Source organism: Zootoca vivipara, chromosome 9 (genome assembly GCF_965207765.1).
Source record: "Zootoca vivipara chromosome 9, rZooViv2.hap1.1, whole genome shotgun sequence".
NCBI lineage: Eukaryota > Metazoa > Chordata > Lepidosauria > Squamata > Lacertidae > Zootoca > Zootoca vivipara.
Window position 1 is genome coordinate 58,983,582 of NC_142592.1, and position 19,701 is coordinate 59,003,282.

At 41.4% G+C, this 19,701-nt stretch overlaps 1 protein-coding gene across 4 annotated transcripts in view; it reads left to right on the top strand.

The window, feature by feature from the left end:
* AEBP2 (AE binding protein 2) overlaps positions 1–11,614 on the top strand; it is a 36,007-nt gene extending 24,393 nt beyond the window's left edge. Inside the window, exons 5-10 of one of the 4 annotated variants that reach the window (XM_060279150.2) lie at positions 819–878; positions 1,983–2,107; positions 5,231–5,298; positions 6,505–6,618; positions 7,113–7,177; positions 9,524–11,614. In XM_060279150.2, coding sequence (XP_060135133.1) covers positions 819–878; positions 1,983–2,107; positions 5,231–5,298; positions 6,505–6,618; positions 7,113–7,167 — 422 coding nt within the window. In that variant the 3' untranslated portion in view covers positions 7,168–7,177; positions 9,524–11,614. The remainder of the gene's footprint in view (positions 1–818; positions 879–1,982; positions 2,108–5,230; positions 5,299–6,504; positions 6,619–7,112; positions 7,178–9,523) is intronic. The other 3 variants (XM_060279151.2, XM_060279152.2, XM_035127870.3) reach the window with 3 other exon arrangements.
* Positions 11,615–19,701: the final 8,087 nt, after the last annotated feature.

Here is a 19,701-nt window from a genome sequence, read left to right on the forward strand (position 1 = left end):
CTACCTCCAAACCAGAAGTGGAAACTTCAGGGTTTCTAATTGTTTGGGTGGTAAACACTAATTATGGTTGGAGCTAAACTTAAAAGTGGAGGGAAGAAGAGAAGTGTGTGATTCCAGTTTCTGATCTCCCAGACCATGGTTTGGAGAACTGTTTTAATTGAGCTAAGACATTTGTACAGTCTGTTAAAATAGAATATCAGTAGCAGTTAAACAGTGCTGAAGTAGTCCTCTGCAGTTTTTATTCCATCTATTCAGAATATTTTCAATTTCTAGCATTTTAAGTAAACTAGCATGATGTGAGTGAAAGGTATTGTGGGCAGAACTTGCATAATTAAAAACTCCTAGTGATGTATAATTTTTATATCTCTTAAATGAAATGTTCTGAAGATTTGGCAGTTAACATTATATATAAGTAAGAACTCATCTAAGTTTAATCTTAAACTGTTCTAAATTGCTTGTTTTTGAGGTATGTATATTTAAAGATTTGTCTAGATCTTTTAAGATTTCATTTCCCAAGGTTGCTAAAAGTTTTCTCTTAGTTAGTGGAACACAATTCTATGGTCCATAATAATAACTTTTAGTACAAAATGAAAGCAAATTACACTGATTCGTATAGACTGCCAACTAATGGTTTCGTAGGCCTAGAAGGATGTTGATTCTTCCTCAGCTAAAACTGTAAGTTTAAGGCTTGTTTTTATGAAAAGTTTAAGGCTTGTTTTTCTGTGTATAAGCCTAGGATTTTAAACCAAAAAAATAGGTTTAAAATTGGGGCTTGTCTGATACACTGGTAGTGCTGATGGGTGTTTTCCTTAATTTAGAATACTCGAAAATAGGGGGCGTCTTATACATGGGGGCGTCTTATACACGGAAAAAATACGGTACTTATTTTGCTTTTGTTTACGTGTATAATGTGATGTAGAAGACTTAGTTCACAGTATTCTGTTTTGTAAATTATACGATACTTTAGGGGGATGTTCTGTTTAAGCAACTATAATTTTCTTGGATGAACCTGCCGGTTTGCTGGTCACCTTTTTATTACAATATAATCTGAAATATATTATAAGACTCATTACTAAGTTTGCCCCCAAGGCAGAAAGAATACTGGAAAAATCAGAATGTTGCTGGTTGTATATGTGATAAACCTGTTTTTTGTTACTTTTGTTTTTGTTTTGCTTTGCTTTAAGTGGAATTTGGGATATGAATGATTTGTATATCTTTGCTGATGTCTTTATTGTGGAAATTACAACGGTTCCGAGATTGGTCAATAACTTTTTCTTTCTCTTCTTTAAGAACTGATGCTGATTAGATATTGCTAATAAGATTCCACCAGGTGTAAATGATTAAGAAATTTCCCCCATCATAATGTTCATAAAATACAGTGATTTTGACTACTTTTCTTTACTGCTTTTTATGTTTATAATTCAAAAGGGCAGCCATCATATTAATTTTAATAGAGAAATTTAAATTTATATAATGCCCTACAGGCAAGGCTTGCATGTGAATAAAAACCTTTTGTACTGAGTATTTGGTTATTATTGCTCTTTTGAGTTAGTATAGTTGAAGCAATTCTAGTATGATTTTGTTCTTCTGTAACCTTTTGAAAGAGTCTGTATATAAGGCAGAACCTTCAGTTGAATGTACTATCCTGAAGAAATTGCTCATCTCCAAAGGCTAGCTCACTGCTACTTAAGCGTAGTTAAAGGGACTGCTTGTCTTCACTTTATAAGCACCATTTTTCTTAGTATTGGTTGTGTTAAGTTTGGACAGAGTAGATTTAGAGAGAAGCACAGTTCAAACAGGATGACATCTATAAGATGCTTGCCCATCCAAAAAGCAAGTGTATAGAACATTTCAGTTAGTTTAGGGAGTTGTTCCGAAGCTGATCAGAATTTATTTTTAACTGGTAAACTTTGCTTCATGATAGTATTTGAATACTTAACCTGCTCTTCCATTAGTTTTGAAGGCTTTTTTTCTTTCTTTAGCAAGACCACATGACTTCTTCGATGCGCAGACTCTGGACGCCATACGTCATCGAGCTATCTGCTTCAACCTTTCTGCTCACATAGAAAGTTTAGGAAAAGGCCACAGTGTCGTATTTCACAGTACTGTAAGTATTCTTCCGTACTTATATTAATAAGATGTTCAGCTTTTAAACGCTACTTAGATAATATGCATGTCCACATGTTCATGGCAGATTTCATTTTCACAGCATTTTGATTGCTCAAAATGTTCCTTATACAGGAATGGTAGTAAGACACTTTGCAGGAGGTTATATTTTGCACTTCTTGGCAGCAATCCTGTGAAATAGATTAGGCTGAGAGGAACTGAGAGGACCCAAAGCCACTAAATGGGAGTCATGGCTAAATGAGATTGTGAACTTTGCTTTCTTAGGTCTCTAGGTTTCCTTCAAACCCAGTTGCCTGTGATGTCTCAATTGGGCATACTATGGTTAGTGCTAACCTCAGTTTGCCAAATTTGGACATCATACCGGTAGAAGCTATAGTTTTCTGTCATTGCTTGCATTTGAAGAGGGAAATAAATTACAAAGTCGCAGTGGGACAAAGCTTTAGCCCTGTTCCTTGTGTTATACTGCTCCTGCTGAATGCTTATGAGTTCAGCTGTAACTTCTGCAGGGGGGAGCCTTTTTCTATTTGCCGAGGCTCCTCTGCATCACACAGAACCCTGATCTTCCATTGCTCCAAATCACTCAGGAGCCTTCATGACTAGAAAAGGCACCCATCACAGAAGTTGCAGCTGATTCGTGAGCAAGCAGCCTGCATGAACCAGCCGGAGCATTGCAACAGTGGGGCCGTGGCTTCAATTATAGCAGTGCAGCCTCCTTTCCCTCTTCATTTGAATTATTACTGAAGAGTGCTTAAGGTTACAGGACATCTGAGAAAGGAGGGGTTAAGTGTGTGAGCCCTCAGCACGTTCCAAGCCTTCAGAACATGGGACATACCAGGGGCGGGGAATCATTTTCAGTGAGGACCTCATTCCTTTGTTGACAAATTTATATGGATTGTATGGCATTGGTGCATGGAGCACCGATCTCCATCCTGGCAAACGACAGATGTTATCACAGTTTTAGCCAGTGGGGGGGGTACCAAACAGACCTGCCCTGCACTGGACATCATGTGTTTTTATTAAAAACCTGGCTTATCTGAAAGGGATTTGCCGACACTGCAAGTCACATGATTTGTGTTTTTTGAGAAGCCCTGGGCAAAAGGCTTTGTAAGACTATGATCAGTTTGGGACTTGTGGGAGCATTTTGAAACCTGCTTTGTGGGCTCTACATTTCAGACTGTGCAGGGGAAAAGGGGGAGCTTTTGGTGTCATTATGATTGCAAGTGATTGACAAGTCTACCTACCTGTCAAACTTGGCCCAAGTGAGGGTTGGGGAGATAATGATGGGGCCCACTGGCCAGGTCCCATTAACCAATGGTTTTAAGGACACATTCCAGATAGGCAAAAATTTTTGAGGATGGTGCAGAGCATGGCTGGTGAGATGTGTGGGATGGAGAGACACATGTCCTGGGGAGAGTGGAGGGACATATTGAAAGGCTTTTAGAACGGCTGCATTGCTCCTGGGTCTGAGGATCCCTACTCCTGATCAGAGTAGTAGCAGTTGCAAAGGAAACTTGGAGGTGCACCATGACTAACTTGGGGGAAAGAATTATGTCAACCCTACTGTTGTTCAGCAGGGGCAACAAGGATAACTGGGTCTAAGCCCTATAACTTATGGAATGACAGACTTCAAAATAAAAATTAAAATGCCAGCTCTTTTACAGTGTCTGCATTTGTATTTCTGCTCTTCTCCAGAAGAGGTCAGCAGAATTCCATTTACTTAGGTCTAACCTTAATTCCCAGCTGGAGCTGACCTTTTAAAGATCTGTGCTTTAAAATTGAACAGTTTGTTTTGCGTAGGAGAATTCCAGTTCTTCTTCATAATGTTTGCAGTCCGACTTACCCCTTGAGCCAGCTCAGAGTCAGTTCCAGGAACGTTCTAGAGCTTCATTAAAGGAGGTGATTCTTCTTCCACAAGAGTTTTGTGGCTGTCTCCCCATGCTTCTAGAGATGAAATAAACACCTTCCATCTCAGTTCTGCATCCCTTCAACCAGCAAGCTTTAGACAGAAATTTAAAAGGCAAGCTGCATAAAAACATTGGGGATAAAAGCACATGGTCTTGTGTTAGCATTTCCTTGGTGCAGCAGTAGGAAAGCAAATGCAATACTGACATGTTACATGTCTTTTCAACTATTATTTTTCTGAGGAGATGCTGTCTAGCAGTATCCCCATAGAATAATAGAACTGTAGAATTAGTAGGGACCACAGGGGTCATGTTCCTCTGTAATGTCTCATTTGTGTGTAAGACTCCCATACACACATTGTATACTGTACAAACACAAACACACTGCATTTTGTTAATATTGTAATGCATTAGACTGGAGGCAGAAGCTAGTAGTGGTCCCCAGCATCACCATATGCACCCAGGAATTGGCTGCAATAATGTAATAAATACCTTCCTTGCCATTTTCAAGTTCGTAGTTAACATTACTTATAAAGAATATTTTCTGGTAAAAGGTTATAGAATTGTAGAGTTGGAAGGGACCCCTAGAGGAATCTAGTCCAACCCCACTGCAATGCAGGAATTTCAACTAAAGCATCCATGGCAGCTGGACATCCAGCCTCTGCTTAAAATCCTCCAAGGAAGTCCACAACCTCCTGAGGGAGTCTGTTCCACCATTGAACAGTTCTTACTGTTAGAAAGTTCTTCTTGAATTTCCTTTCTTGTAACTTGAAGCCATTGGTTTGAGTGCTTACCCTCTGGAGAGGGTAAACAAGCTTGTTCCAGCTCTTAAGATATTTGAAAATGGCTATCATATCTCCTCCCAGTCTCCTCTTTCCCATGCTAAACATACTCAATTCCCTCAACTGTTCCTCATAAGGTTTGATTTCCTGACACAGCTCTGTCTTCCCTTCCCTTTACTTATGTATTCACTCCTGCAAGTATCTCACAGGATGAAAAGATTTGAAAACAACACCAGGGCTCCAGATATTAAAGTGTGTGTGAAGTCTATACTTCTGTGCTTATTTATTCAATTTGCCTAATTTATTCCAGTTGTACAGTGCTGTTTCCAGAGTGATAAGAAGCTTCCCATGCATGGTTATGAGTGCTAGTCAACTGATTTTAGCCCAGTAACTATTTTGACTGTTGTTGGTTTTTTTTAGGTAATAGCTAAGAGAAAAGAGGAGTCTGGAAAGATAAAGCTGCTACTTCACTGGACACCAGAGGATATGTGAGTATGGGAGCAACCCTATGCACAAGAAATGCCGTAAGGCAAGGTGGTGTAAACTACACCAGATTCAAACTCCATTTAGCAGTGGGCTGGCTGCTGCTGCTGCACTACTAAAGCTTGGCAGAGGGGAAAAAAGAGTTCACATGTTGCCAGTTCACATGAACAGGCTTAGGATCAAGTCCAGCCCCTGAAACACCCCTTTTTGGGGACTGAAAACTGGAAGCAGCCTAGAAATTAGCAAGATATGCCAATGTATCTTCAGCTGAGCTAAGGTTGGGGATGCCAACTTGAGCCAGAGATCTGCTGCATCCTAAGTCTATCATCCCAGCAGATTTTGCCATGAGATTGCTCATGCATGCATGCACTGAAGAGTCAACTGTATATTAGTGCATCTTCGTCTTTTGGTGTTTCACGTGTTTTGCTATCATTATGAAAAACACTGGCCTGGGACGATTGCAATTTCCTTATAATTCTCCTCACCTGTTGAAACTGGAATTCATTTTATATGCATTATTCTAAGGTATTCTCAGTGCTTGTTGGATGCAGGACAGCTTTTATTTCTGTTTAAAGCTATTTTTTTGTGGTGTGCAAATGGAAGTATGGCCACTATGAGGCACTTCTTAAACCAAGAGTGGTTGCATTGCTTGTCTCATCATGATACAAGTTGAATTATAATGGATGATGATGGTTGAATCCATGCTTTTGCACAGGCTAGGATTTTCATTGCCAAAAGAAGTTAAAACATTTCTGCTGCCTTATGGCTTAGCATCTCAAAAAACCTAGGAGAGTCATGTGCAGGATCTAGCAGTATTCTCGTCTTTTGGATGACAAGGAGAACAGGAAAGCACCACACTCTGATCCTTTTGCTAATTTCTAATGGTCCATGGCTGTTTCATCAGGAATATACAGTGCTTCCTCGTGTGCAATGTTGCCATCACTTTGCATTAAATAGAATCCTGAGAATACGCTTGTTGTTGTCGTCGTCATTGAATGGTTATCCAACATTGGTTCCCTTTAATGTTCATGTGTAAGCTAAGCAAGGCTATTAATACTGAAAACCATTGCACTCATAGACCATGTTCATTGTCTAATCTGATGGTAGTGCAAATTCATTAGTGAGGATTTTGTTTTTAAATGTCGTTTAGAACAACTATGGTTGGGGGAAAAGGTTGATAATTTTTTAAACCCTTTTTTTGTAATTCATAGTCTTCCTGACGTGTGGGTAAATGAAAGTGAGCGACATCAATTAAAAACTAAAGTAGTTCATTTATCAAAACTACCAAAAGATGCTGCCTTGCTTCTGGACCCAAACATATACAGGTAACTTCTAAATTTTTGAATGTTCTCAACTCATTATGACCTTAAGCCTCACTTGACTTTTTGAAGCTGATGCCAAAAATAGTAATGCTGCTAGCTTAAGTTTTATTTATCATTTGATTAATTTGATTTATATCCTCACTTTCCTACTGAAGGAGCCATGGGTGGAAGACCCAGCAGTGATAAAACATAAGAAAATGCAACTAAAAAGAATTGGAAAATATTCTAACAGTTAATGCCTGGATATGTATTTCAATTTATTTTTAGTCAATCAAGCAGAGCTCCAAGTATTCTTAATTTCACCTGAATTTTATTGCCAGAAGTTAGAGAAAGTGAATAGCATTTGATACACCAATACATCAACTTCCAACAAAAACAGCATCAAAAGTTAAGTTTTGAGGTTTGAGATCATTTAACAGTTCTTAAACTATAGTGACAGGAAAAGGGAATGTGTATATTTACCACGTGTATTTTACTTTTTTGTGCTTGGTGTACAGAAAGTCTAGTAAAGGAGGTACACACAGTGGAATCCTGAAAGATCACTTCTGTTAAGATCATGCTGGTTTGTATACCAATTTTTGTATACCAACTTTTAAAAGTCCAAATTTATCTTCTCATATATATTTTAATAAATATATGCTAATTATTCCTGGCCTGTAATACACATGGTATTACTCTGAAATCTGTGCTCAGTGCAATTTTTAAATTTGAAAACAACTTTCTTTCCACTTTGGGGAGAGGGGGTTGTCAGCTCTTGTAATCCGTTTTTGAGCATCAGGTGCCGCTTGAGATTTGATTCTCTATCTAAATCAGCTTTGTAAAAGCAGATTTGTTTATATTAATGCCTAAAGGTGCCCACCACTAAATCTTCTGTACATTTCCCCCCCAAATATATTCTGAAATGTTTTAAAAGAAAATGTTGTATTGAATATATGGTGCGTATTCAAAACAAAACTTTCTCCTGTCATAGGAAAACTCTGTGTTCCTGCACTTTTTTAACTGCTGTTGTCAATCAGAGATTAAGAGCAGGAATAGCTTAACAGAAAAGCATACCTTCTTCCCTTTCTTCTTCTTTTTCTTCTTTTGAATACTGGAAGCCCTTGGTTCAACCCCCAGTGAGTCAGTCAGTAGGCATGGGTAGAACGCTATCCGTAAACCATGCAGAGCTGCTGCTAGTTAAAGAACTCCATCACGCCCAGCACTAGCTTAAGGGTAGCTTTTGTGCTATACAGTGGTACCTCAGGTTACAGACGCTTCAGGTTACAGACTCCGCTAACCCAGAAATAGTACCTCTGGTTAAGAGCTTTGCTTCAGAATGAGAACAGAAATTGCGCGGCGGCAGCAGGAGGCCCCATTAGTTAAAATGGTGCCTCAGGATAAGAACGGTTTCAGGTTAAGAACGGACCTCCAGAACGTATTAAGTTCTTAACCCGAAGTACCACTGTATCAGGAAGCTTCATGTGTTTACGTATTATTATGCCACACCTTTTCCCCTGACGCAATTCGATATATGATATATATACTTTTATGGACATTTGTATGGGATTCCAGGTGGGGAACACTTGAGTTGGGGTGTTGATGTCCAGTAAGCCTTTCCACTTGCCTTTTATTTCTCATATTTTCGATTACTCAGCTTCAGTTTTGCCTTGGGAAAGGGCACACTGCTATCCACTGTGCAACAAAAGTAATTGTGACTGGTATAAACACAAAGCATTCAGCCACGAGTGTTTTACCCTCTTAACCGTGGCCCTGTGGGTTTTCAGATGTACATGATGCAGTAGTGAAATGTGCTCCAGCTGTTTTGAGGAGATTTAAACTGCAATCCAAACTGCACTTGCTTTGAAATAAATGGCATTACAATAAATGGTTAGTTTCCAACCCCCCACCGTCCCAGTATCAGTTTCTTATAACTCCTGAAGAGCTTCACATCAGCTTGGAGGGCCCCTCTGCATCAGCACCCCATGTGGTGTAGGGCTGCCACTGAATTGGATAATCACCCAAACCCGATATAGCACTGAAACACTGTGCACTAGACTCTCTGGATTCTTGCCATTAAGATTTCCAAGTTAATGTACCTGCTCTTTTTGTTGTTGCCAGTTTTTTCAGTCTTCATAAAATACATTTACTAATATTTTTTGAAATTTTTACAGTGTTTTCTTAACTAGATATAATTTACATGCTCTGAGAATGTAAAGTGACATTTTGGCTCCTGCAACCAAGGTAAAGTTCGCTTTTGGTAAAAATAATAATAATTGTGAGCATCAGAAATAAAACACATGATCGAAGATATGTACTGGAGATTCTGTGCTGGCCATGAATTGCTGCCATGTGAAAAATGAAAAACAGAATCCTGTGCAAAATTGAGGTTGTGACTCCTGATTTTTATTTGGGCAGTGTGCACATTTTCTAAGGGGCCAGTGCTCATAATTTCTGAACCACATTTTCACAAGACACATCCATGTCTGAAGAGCTGTCTAGTACCAGAGTGCAACATTTCTGCACAGCTGGAGAAAGGACCATGGAGGCCTTTTGCTGCTGTTGTGGGTTTCCCTTAAACTTGGCTTGTTGTCCAAACTTGGGATTGTGGTTTATCACGAACTGTGGCTGGCTTCAAAACGATCCACAATAATTAGTGATAAAACAACAAGCCCCAATTCATACGTAAGGGCAAACTGAGTTGAAGGGGAAGCAAAATGAAGATTTCTGAAGCCTTTCTCCTGGTTGCATGCCCAAGGCTCACATGGAATGATTCCAGCTTGCACACATCAGGCTGAACATGATTTAACGCGGCACGCAGACACAGCCATTGAAGAGAGTCATTTGTGAACCTGTTAACAAGTTTCCTAATTAAGTTTCCTTGACGTTTTTGCGGGAAGCCACCAATGCAATGTTTCCTTTTCCTCCCTAGAACAATGCCACAGAAGAGGTTGAAGAGGTAAAAACGAGCTCAGCGGGGGCACCTCATCTATCATCTTATTCACTGGCGGTGGAATTAGAATTGAAAATGCACATTTAGTCAAGCCCCTCCACCTTACGCTCTTCCCCTGCACCCAGCTGCCACCAACTATTACGCTTGGTAAACCATTCTGTGAATGAATTCGGTGCATCTATGGAATATATTATATACATGGAACAGATCCTATATATCTGTATGCCTTCATGGAATGGTACGATAGGAGATGGGAGGAAAGCAAAATATACTGGCAGTATAGTGGGTGTTCTCAAAGGCTTTGCATGCTTGCAGCTTTTATTTTAGCAACCTTCTCCCCACCCCCCACCCCGGCGTAGCCTGTATCGGATGAACTGGCAATTAATACATTGCCCTGTACAACCCTCCCCGTGGTTGTTGTTGGGTGTGTTTTTTTGTAAGCAAGCTTCTTGGGATCGTGTCATTTGGTAAATGAAATAAATACACACTAGAGAGGGAACTCTTCTCTCAAGAGTATGGTGCGGAGTAATCCATTGTCACTTTCGTGAACTTGTGGTCGCATAACAAGTGGTGGTATCATGTTTAAGCAAAATGGTGGTGGCATATTTTCATTTCTGGTGGAATATACGTTCAAGAGGAACAGGTCGGTGTTAAGTGTTGCTATGTATCTGATCCTCTCCATAAGGACTATTACTGTATGTTAGTAAGACTTAACTTTAATAACCTCTACAGAAGATGGTAGCAATGTTGTTTTGTTTACTACTTGGCCTTTAAAACTCCTCTTTGCTACTAAAGAAATCTTCCTTCTCCTTCCCCCTCCTTTTGGCCTAAATTTTTCTAGTTGTAAAAAAATTGTATTTTTTAAAGAAGAAGCATTTAAAAATACAATCGTTTATGCACCAAAGTTGGCTATGAAAAGAAAATTGAATTGCTTCCTGGCTTTACTAAGCAAGAAATTATGGACTTCCTTTAACCTACAGGAATAGAAAAATATGTGTTACCATGTTCGTCTTATATGGAGACAAAAAAGAGAGAGAGAGAAATAGAAAGATAATGGGACATTGCTTGTAAAATAATTTTGCAGATTTGTAATATATTTTTATATTATGAAATGTAGATGTTTTTTCTAGAGGCATGGAAGTTGAGATGTATATATTATGGTAGAAATAATATGGAAGGATATTGTAATTCATTAGTGCTGCCAGAAGAATTTGTTTAAAAGCAAGCACCTTTCCTAACAATAAAAAAAGTCTTTTGGATTTCTAAGAGACTATATACTACTGTTGTAAAAACAAAAAAACACATTGAACATCCTTCCAGAAACCTTTGAAGGATGCACAGTATCCTTAGGATTTTTACAGCGCTCATTGCTGGTAAGGGATATTAAATCATTCTTTTCCTTGCTTGTTGGAAGGAACAAATGTAAAAAAAAATATTATATGGTGGCTATATGCAGTCAAACTGCATGATTAACCCTCCATGTTTAGGAGGATTTTTTTTTTTTTGCATTACTACAGTGAATATAAATACCAGCTGTTTTTACACTTTTTTTAAAAATTAAATAGCAAAAAACAAAACTCTAGACTCTGCTTGGAGAACTTAGCTTTTCCAATGCCATAAATTGGGGTCTACCTTAATGAAGATGAGATGCTTGCTTGGGTCCCAGTGAGTTTAGAATGGTCTATATACATTTGAATTCCTTATCGATGTGTGGATTATAAGCACCACTAACATGGAATGGTTCTGGAATAGTCGTTTAATAATGGTATTTCATAAAGATCTGTAGCAATGTTACTATTTAAAAAAAACAATGCAGTTATTTTTATTTCTTATTTTTTAATTTTGCTTGAGCACTTCAGTTACCGCTTAAACTTATATGGTCACCTGCAATTACTTTGATTCTTTTTTTAAAAAAAGTTATAAAATTGCCAAATAGGTGTTTTCAGATATAGTTTGTATTTGTATTTTTAAATTTTATTTCTTTTTGCATTCATTGTATACCATTCTTAATTGACAGATGATTGTAGACCCTGCCTGAGTATTTTTTCTAATAAAACAATGCAAATATAATTATGTCTCAAGCGTCTAAATGTTAGCTGCTGTAACAGGCTTTTTATAACTGGAGTTAAAGATACAAATTAAATACTAGCTTTCTTCTGATTAAGTGTTCTGTGCACTAGGATTGCGTCTAAATGTTAGCTGCTGTAACAGGCTTTTTATAACGAGTTAAAGATACAAATTAAATACTAGCTTTCTTCTGATTAAGTGTTCTGTGCACTAGGATAGCACAGTTTGTGTATTATTATTATTACCGGTATTATAATTAATTAATTAATTATAATACCAGGAAGGTTTTGATGGCAACTATCCATGCATAGAGAGGGACGTGGGTGGCGCTGTGGTCTAAACCACTGAGCCTTGGGTTTACCAATCGGCGGTTCAAATCCCCACGATGGGGTGAGCTCCCGTTGTTCGGTCCCAGCTCCTGCCAACCCAGCAGTTTGAAAGCACGTCAAAGTGCAAGTAGATAAATAGGTACCACTTCGGCGGGAAGGTAAACAGTGTTTCCATGCGCTGCTCTGGTTCACCAGAAGTGGCTTAGTCATGCTGGCCACATGACCTGGAAGCTGTCTGTGGACAAACGCTGGCTCCCTCGGCCAGTAAAGCGAGATGAGCGCCACAACCCCAGAGTCATTCGTGACTTAACTGTCAAGGGTCTTTTAACCTTTTTTAATCCATGCATAGAGATGTGCGGCCAAGGAATTGAGAATAATCAAGGCTAAGCTTCCTAATGGCTTGTTCAGCTCAACTCGTATTTCAGCAGATCAGTCCTACTACACATAGAAATGTGTACTTCCTGGGTAACAGAAGGAAAGGTGCAGAGTTTGTGTAAAAACAGCAGAAAATAGGAAAAAGTGAATTTTCCATCAAGGCAGGGGATAGGAACCTGTGGTGTTCCAGATGTTGGATTCCCAACCTCAAGTCAGCCCCAGTTAGCATAGCCAGGTTGTAGGGAAGGGTTGACCCCTCTTTTAGGGGTGGAATAAAGGGTGCCTTCTCCCCTCTTCTTCAGAATTCTCCTCTCCTAAAATGTAGGATCCTCGAGGGTCCTTAGTAGTTGTCTGTTGCTTTTCCTATTTGTTTCAGGGCCTTGGCTCTACATGTCTATAACGCCTCCAGACAGGACACACATCTCTCTGCTGCCCCTTTGGTATTTATTGACAGGTCAGAAAAACTTGCTTCTGTGCTCGCTTTGGCAGCACATATACAGTGGTGCCTCGTAAGACAAATTTAATTCGTTCTGGGAGTCAATTCGTTTGGCGAAAAAATTGTCTTGCGAATCATGGTTTCCCATAGGAATGCATTGATATTTCTTTTTTTGCCCATAGGAACGCATTAAATTTCAATGCATTCCTATGGGAAACCGTGATTCGCAAGATGAATTTTTTGCAAAACGTATTCATTTTGTGAGTCACCATCAGATCGCAAGACGCATTCGTCTTGCGAAAAATTCGTCTTGCAGGGCATTCGTCTTGCGAGGTACCACTGTACTAGAAAATCTTCCTTCAAGGCCAGGCAGCTCATCAATGGAGGTCACCCCACAGGGTCAGTTGAGCAACAATGAGAAAAGTAAAAATTGAATGCCTGAAGGGAAGCCTCTTTCAGATCATATTGGCTAACTCCAGCCTATTGCCATATTATCAAAGAGTTCCTGACTTTTCCACTTTATGCAAAGACAAGAGAGCCCAGTTGTTTAAAAGTTAAGGCAAAGGCATAGAATAAAATGAGAAACTAGGCATTACATCACGGTTTTCCAAACGTGGGTGTGCGGCTGTTTCTGGACTACATTCCCATCATCCCTGACCACTGGTCCTGCTAGCTAGGGATGATGGGAGTTGTAGTCCAAAAACAGCTGCACACCCAAGTTTGGAGAACACTGCTCTACATGATAAAACAAGGTGTCTGGGTAGGCTTGCGTGATGAGAGAGACCGGGGGTTATACACTTGACCCACCCCTGTGGAAAGATGCTTCCTTTTGCACTCTAGTTGAAGGAAGATTCCAGGAGTGTGCATTGGAGCCTATGAAACTTCCTTATTCCAAGTCAGACCAATGGTCCATTGAGTTCTGAATTGTCTATATTGTCTCAGTATTGTTCCTCAGCTTGATGGTCAGATGGGGGGGGGACATTGGAGGCAGGTCTTGTATGAGTGCCCCTATTTCCCTCTTCAATTCAAACCCTTAAAATTCTAGGGAACATTTTACTGGGACTAGATCGTTGGTAGAATAGATCTCCACATTGACTGACAAAATAAAATACGGTGTTACACTGCGAGTACACAGCCAGACTAAATGAACTTACTCTCGAATGAATGATTAGATACACAATTTTTTTAATCGGCCTGATGATTCTGCTGAGTACTGTATTTAATCTTTAATAATAACCAACCATCAAAAGAATAGCTGATTGCTCTTAACCTTTTTTTATGGAAGTGGGGAGGGTTAATTTGAAGTTCCGACATGCAAGCAAGATTCACCATAGCTTTTTTTCATCCCTTAAAGTGGAAGGAGTAGATCAGCAGGAAGCAAGTGTCACTCGACTTGTATGCATTAATAATAGGTTGTCTCTGTGGGGAAATTCCCAAATGATGGGCAAGTCACTTAGAAAGCTTATGTACAACAGAGCAACATGTTCACATAAGCAATGCCACAAGAGGGTGCACTTCACCTTAGCTAGGATCCTTCCATTCGCCAGAGATGCCTGGGGAGGGGGCCTTCCTGACTCTCCCACACACTCTTTCCCCAGCCATTGCTTAGAACATAAAGCCCTATCTAGCAGTCACGAGAGGACCTGTTTATTTTTTTAAAGTATTTGTATACTGCCAATATTTTATATCATATTTTATACAAAACTATGTATCCAATAAAACGTGGAACACCATTTTAAGAGTACAAAATAATCATTAAAATGACTGGCTAGTCAAGAACATTTTTTTAAAAAACAGCTGCACAGGCCTGTTGGCATAAGAAGGCCTGGAATTCGAAAGTGAGGAGGCCTGTCAAATCTCTATTGGAAGAGCGTTGCACAGCATGGGACCAGCAACACTCAATGCCCAACTTGCAGCGGAGTCCATCTCTGGGTGATCTCGGCAATGAAGCTGGGATAGAAAGGCTCAGGTGGGACTTAAGGTATCCTGGACCCCAAGTGGTCTATCAGCACAAGAGCCTTGGACCTGGCAGCATCTGGGAAGCCAGTGTAGATTTTTTTTAACAGAGGCACCGCATGCAGTCTAGCTGCTGCATTCTGCAATACCGTAGTTGGAGTTTCTGGACCAGGCTTCAGGGGTGCTCCATATCTTGAGTTTACCAGTGCATGGAGTAAAGTGGTGAAGTGGCTTCTGGTGGCAAGTTATCCCAGTTATAGCTCGCGTATCAAACATACCAGCCACAGGGATCATGTGTGTGTCCAATGACAAAGATGTATCTAGGAGTCTCCCAAGCTATGCACGTCTTCCTTTTAGAAGGGAGTGTAGCCCCATCCACAACAGGCAGCTGGCCTGTATTCCAGAGGTGGGAACCACCTTTCCAGGATTCAAGGTCCTGATTCAGATGTTGGGAAGAAACAGAGCCATGGGTCATTGCCAAATATTGATGCCCCCATTATGCTCCGAAACTCCTGATGGCCACTCCCAACAGCTTCATTTAAGGAGGATGGCATGTGTGGCAGGACCACTTCCCGGATGCGAAGTGGATTGCAGGCAGGGCTGCTTGTCACAGCTACCAAATCCTCTAGGCACCTTTCTGCTTTCTGGGTTTACAGCAAGCCAGTTTGGGTCCTCTCATACAAAGCTTTGGGGGATTTGCTTGCCTCTTCCTCTTGGCACACTCTCTGCCTGCTCCTTCCAGCCCTGAAATGTGGGCACAGGGCAAGTCCTCTCATTAGGCAAGGTGAGGCGGTTGCCTCTGGTGGAGGATGCTGGAGGGTGGGTTGGGCTGGGGGAGCAGTGGCCAGGTGTTAAGAGAGAGCTGTGTGTACTGCAATGCTTGTCCTGAGCCGGATAAGCTAGTCAGTGGCCACCAGCATCAGAGAAGGACATCATCCTTTCGCCAGCGTTGAAGTAGAATTCAACTTGTTAAATTGGTGGCAGAGGGCAACCTGTGCATTTCAATGGTTTCGTTGGGTTTTTTTGTGGTATGTTAGCGTTTTAAGACACTCGGTGACTTTTCCTTTGGAAACAGAAATGAATAAATTTAATAATGCTTTTGCATTTATCTAAAGTCTTTCCAGGCTGCCTTTCTGAGCAGATCTCTTTCAAGGGCACCTTACGTTAGGGGTTGGGAGAAATTTAAGACAAAACAAAACAATAGCAATCCAAAAATATAAAATAGGAAGCAGTTTCTGCAAAACACAACCCCCAAATGAACCAGCAATGATGAAACAATTTCCGCCCTGATCAAAATATCAAAATAATACTGAAACAACAATAACAATAGTAGCAGCAATAGTAATCGTGTTCTGTCCAGTGGACTTCTGGTTTTGGAATACAGGTAAGTGTGAGGAAGTACAAGAGAGGCGCTCAGCATATCTACAGCAGAGAATCCTTGTTAGACAAGCCTCCCTTCCAGTTGAACTTCAGGCACAAGGCAAAGGCATCTCTATTTCAGCAGACATTTTAAGAAGGTTTTCCTGTTCTTACAATTATTTTTTATTGATCTTATCTATTGTATGCTTTTAACACACACACACACACACACACACACACACACACACACACACACACACTCTTTGTAGAAACTTTGGCTTTTTTATGATAAACTACCGGTAGTATCATTAAGCCCGTTAAATTAACGGGTGCTAGAACATATGTGGTGAAACATTTGTAAAAACAGACTTGTTACAGTGCATAAAAAAGTGGACAACCATGCAGTTGATTTGTATCTTATCGTATTTATTTTTTAGAAATGTTAAAGAAGAATAATTTGAAAAATTTCACTTTTCCATTTTTATTTTTGATGTAGTAAACAAAAACATTTAAGGTACGGTAAATGTTGCTTAAGTGCAAACCTTTTCAAACAATTGTAAATAAACAAAATCAGTAGTTTTATATATATATATTTGTTCTTGTTTTTTTGGGGGGGGGTGCGTTATGTTGAATTTCTATAAAATTTCTTTATAGACAACATTCCTTGTGAATACCAAATAGGCAAAAAAACTATAGCAGTACCTCAGACCAATGCAAATATTAAGCAATGCTTTTACCACTGCAAGTCCGCTATTACATGTACAGTACTGCAAACCTGAAGTGATTGATTATTGTTTGAGCCCGCCTAGAGCAGAAGAAACTTACAACGGCCATTATGCTTTTGGGAACGGAGCTCCCAGCATACATCGCGCGAGAAGAAAAGCTCACTTCCTCGCCGCGCTGCCTTCTAGGAAACAGTTTTTTAGCTTGCCGGCCGGGCTGCTGAAACTGCGAGGAGGTGTCAAGATGGTGGCGCTGTGGGGCAGTGGCGTGGGACATGCTGGGGCTGGGGGAACCCTCCTGCTGCGAGGGGGCCTGGAGTCCGTGGCGGGCAATGGCTTTTCTTCCACGCAGGTAATGGCCGGGTCTGGCGGCTGGTAGCGGGCGGGAGAGAGTCGGGCTAGCCCATTTGGCTGGCGCTGGGTGGACACGTGGAGGTGGCATGGCCGGCATAGGGAGGTGGCACTGGCCAGCACGACCGGGAAACTGGACTGAGCATGGCCCTGGGGTTGGGAGGCGAGGAGGGCGAAGGCAGCGCTGGAACAGGGCAGGAACAGGTGCCCTCGGGAGGGAGCTTCGGGGGCAGGAGGTGGAAATGCTTTGTGGAACATCTGGCTCCAGCTTTTGTGAAGTTGCGAATGGTGGAGTCCTGGAGAGGCCCGCGGGCACCCGCCGCCACTTGTAACGGCCGCTGCCACACACACACACACCACTTCAACAGTTCTGCCCTGCCGTTCGAACTATCTGCACTCCAAGTCCCAACGGCTGTTCGTGGGGCACATGCACAGTGGCGCAATCCCACGGACACAGGGACTGGACGCAGAGACAGTTGGATATTATTATAGAGGATAGGTAAAGGTAAAGGTACCCTGACCGTTAGGTACAGTCACGGACGACTCTGGGGTTGCACGCTCATCTCGCTTTACTGGCCGAGGGAGCCAGTGTTTGTCTGGGTCATGTGGCCAGCATGACTAAGCTGCTTCTGGCGAACCAGAGCAGCACATGGAAACGCCGTTTACCTTCCCGCCAGAGCGGTACCTATCAAACTGCTAGGTAGGCTGGAACTGGGACAGAGCAACGGGAGCTCACCCCATCGAGGGGATTCAAACCGCTGACCTGATCGGCAAGCCCTAGGCTCTGTGGTTTAGACCACAGTGCCACCCGCGTCCCACGTTATATGGTAAATCAACAGGACAAATAAACAGAACATTCACTGTTTGCAGCACTGGGGAGTTTCTGAAAAGAAGCAAAGAAATATGACCAGTAACGTATCTACTGCAAAAGCTTCGCTCTTGCCACACAGAGCATCTCTCTTATTAATATCTGGAGGCTGAGGTGTTGGTGGGAGTGAGCTGCCTTTCCGTGGGCTTTTTTGTTCGGTCTGCGTCAGCCTTTAAAAGACTCAGAGCAATACCCCATGGTGCCTTTGGCTGGGCTGTGTGTATCTGTGATCCGTTCCTACGGTAGAGGATGCTTTCCTGGGAAACTGTGCTCAGTCTTTTTCTGAGAAATAGTTCCTTCTAGGGAATGACCTTTCTCGGAGAGCTCTTGCACCTGAGGGAAGGAAGAATCACAATTGATGTGCTTCGTAACTTTGCCACTGTCCTCCAAATGAACACGAGACCTTCGCTGACTTAATACCACTTAATCTGACAGCTGCCTGGGCAGGCTCCATTTCTTGACAGAATCCTCCCACCACCACCCCAAAAAAGACAGGACTGCAGGAACTGAATGTTAGAAGAGGAACAGGCTGTAATCATTAGGGTTAAGGCTACTATACAAGTACTAAGGGTGCAGGTGGAATGAAAGAAAGTGAACAGTCGCACTCTATTCTGCCTTGGTCAGACCACACCTGGATAACTGTATTCAATTCTGAGTCCCACAATTTAAGGAGGATGTTGATAAGCTGGAATGTGTGCAGAGGAGGGCGACCAAGATGATCAAGGGTCTGGAAACCAAGCCTTATGAGGAACGGTTGAAGGAGCTGGGTGTGTTTAGCTAGAAAATATAATTTTAATCAGTAGTATTGCAGGAGGGCAGTGCTGAATCAGAAGTGCTCAGAGAAGAATTTGCCAAATGATAGGTGCAGATAATTTATTAAGCAGATATTATTGTATGCAATTTTGCCCTATATACACATTCCCCCACGTCTGTTGTTATCTTCACAAATATATGCAGTTTTATGCATGCTTTGCCTTACATTTCTGTACATGTTAGTTGAGCGGGGCAGCTGCCTTGCGAAACTGGTGGAAGTACGAATTGGTAGGATGGCTGCATGTTGCTGTGCATATTAATTTGGAAAGTGTGGATTTATGTGGATTTGCCTTTCCATGCAAACGGAGTAGAATTTCTCCCTCATCCCTACTGGAGGGCAAGACCTGTTAGCCTTTGGCATGCTGTCTCCTTCCCGATTCCATCATGCCGCCTCTCTTCCCCTCGTTTTTTCTTTGAAACGATCCAAGTCTGTCCTTTTTGGAATCGCCGTACAAGCAGTGAGCGTGTGTGAGGTGAGGACCACCCACCCAGGGGGCAATTAATGCCGGCAAGAATGGCGTGGGAGGTCTATGCTGGCTCAACAGAGTTATTTATTTGAGTTTCTGTGCTCTCTGTCCCTGGAGCAAGCCAAGGCACTTTGGAGCAGAGATCGCTGGCAGATCCCTTTCAGGTAATAGATGGCAGTTAAGAGAGGATGTTAAGCTGTAAATGCTTTTGACCCAAACGGAGCTCCACTTGTTTTCCTTTGGAAACAAGGAAACAGCAGCATGACAATGGTGTCTCTGTTTCATTTCGAACCGAAATGTGCTAGCAATTGGCTGTCTTCAGTGCTAGGAAGGTCTTTTCAAGAAAAACAGTTCTTCTCCAGACACGTTAGGTACCTTGTAATAGAAGCTTTTAAAAATTAAAACTGGAGTAAG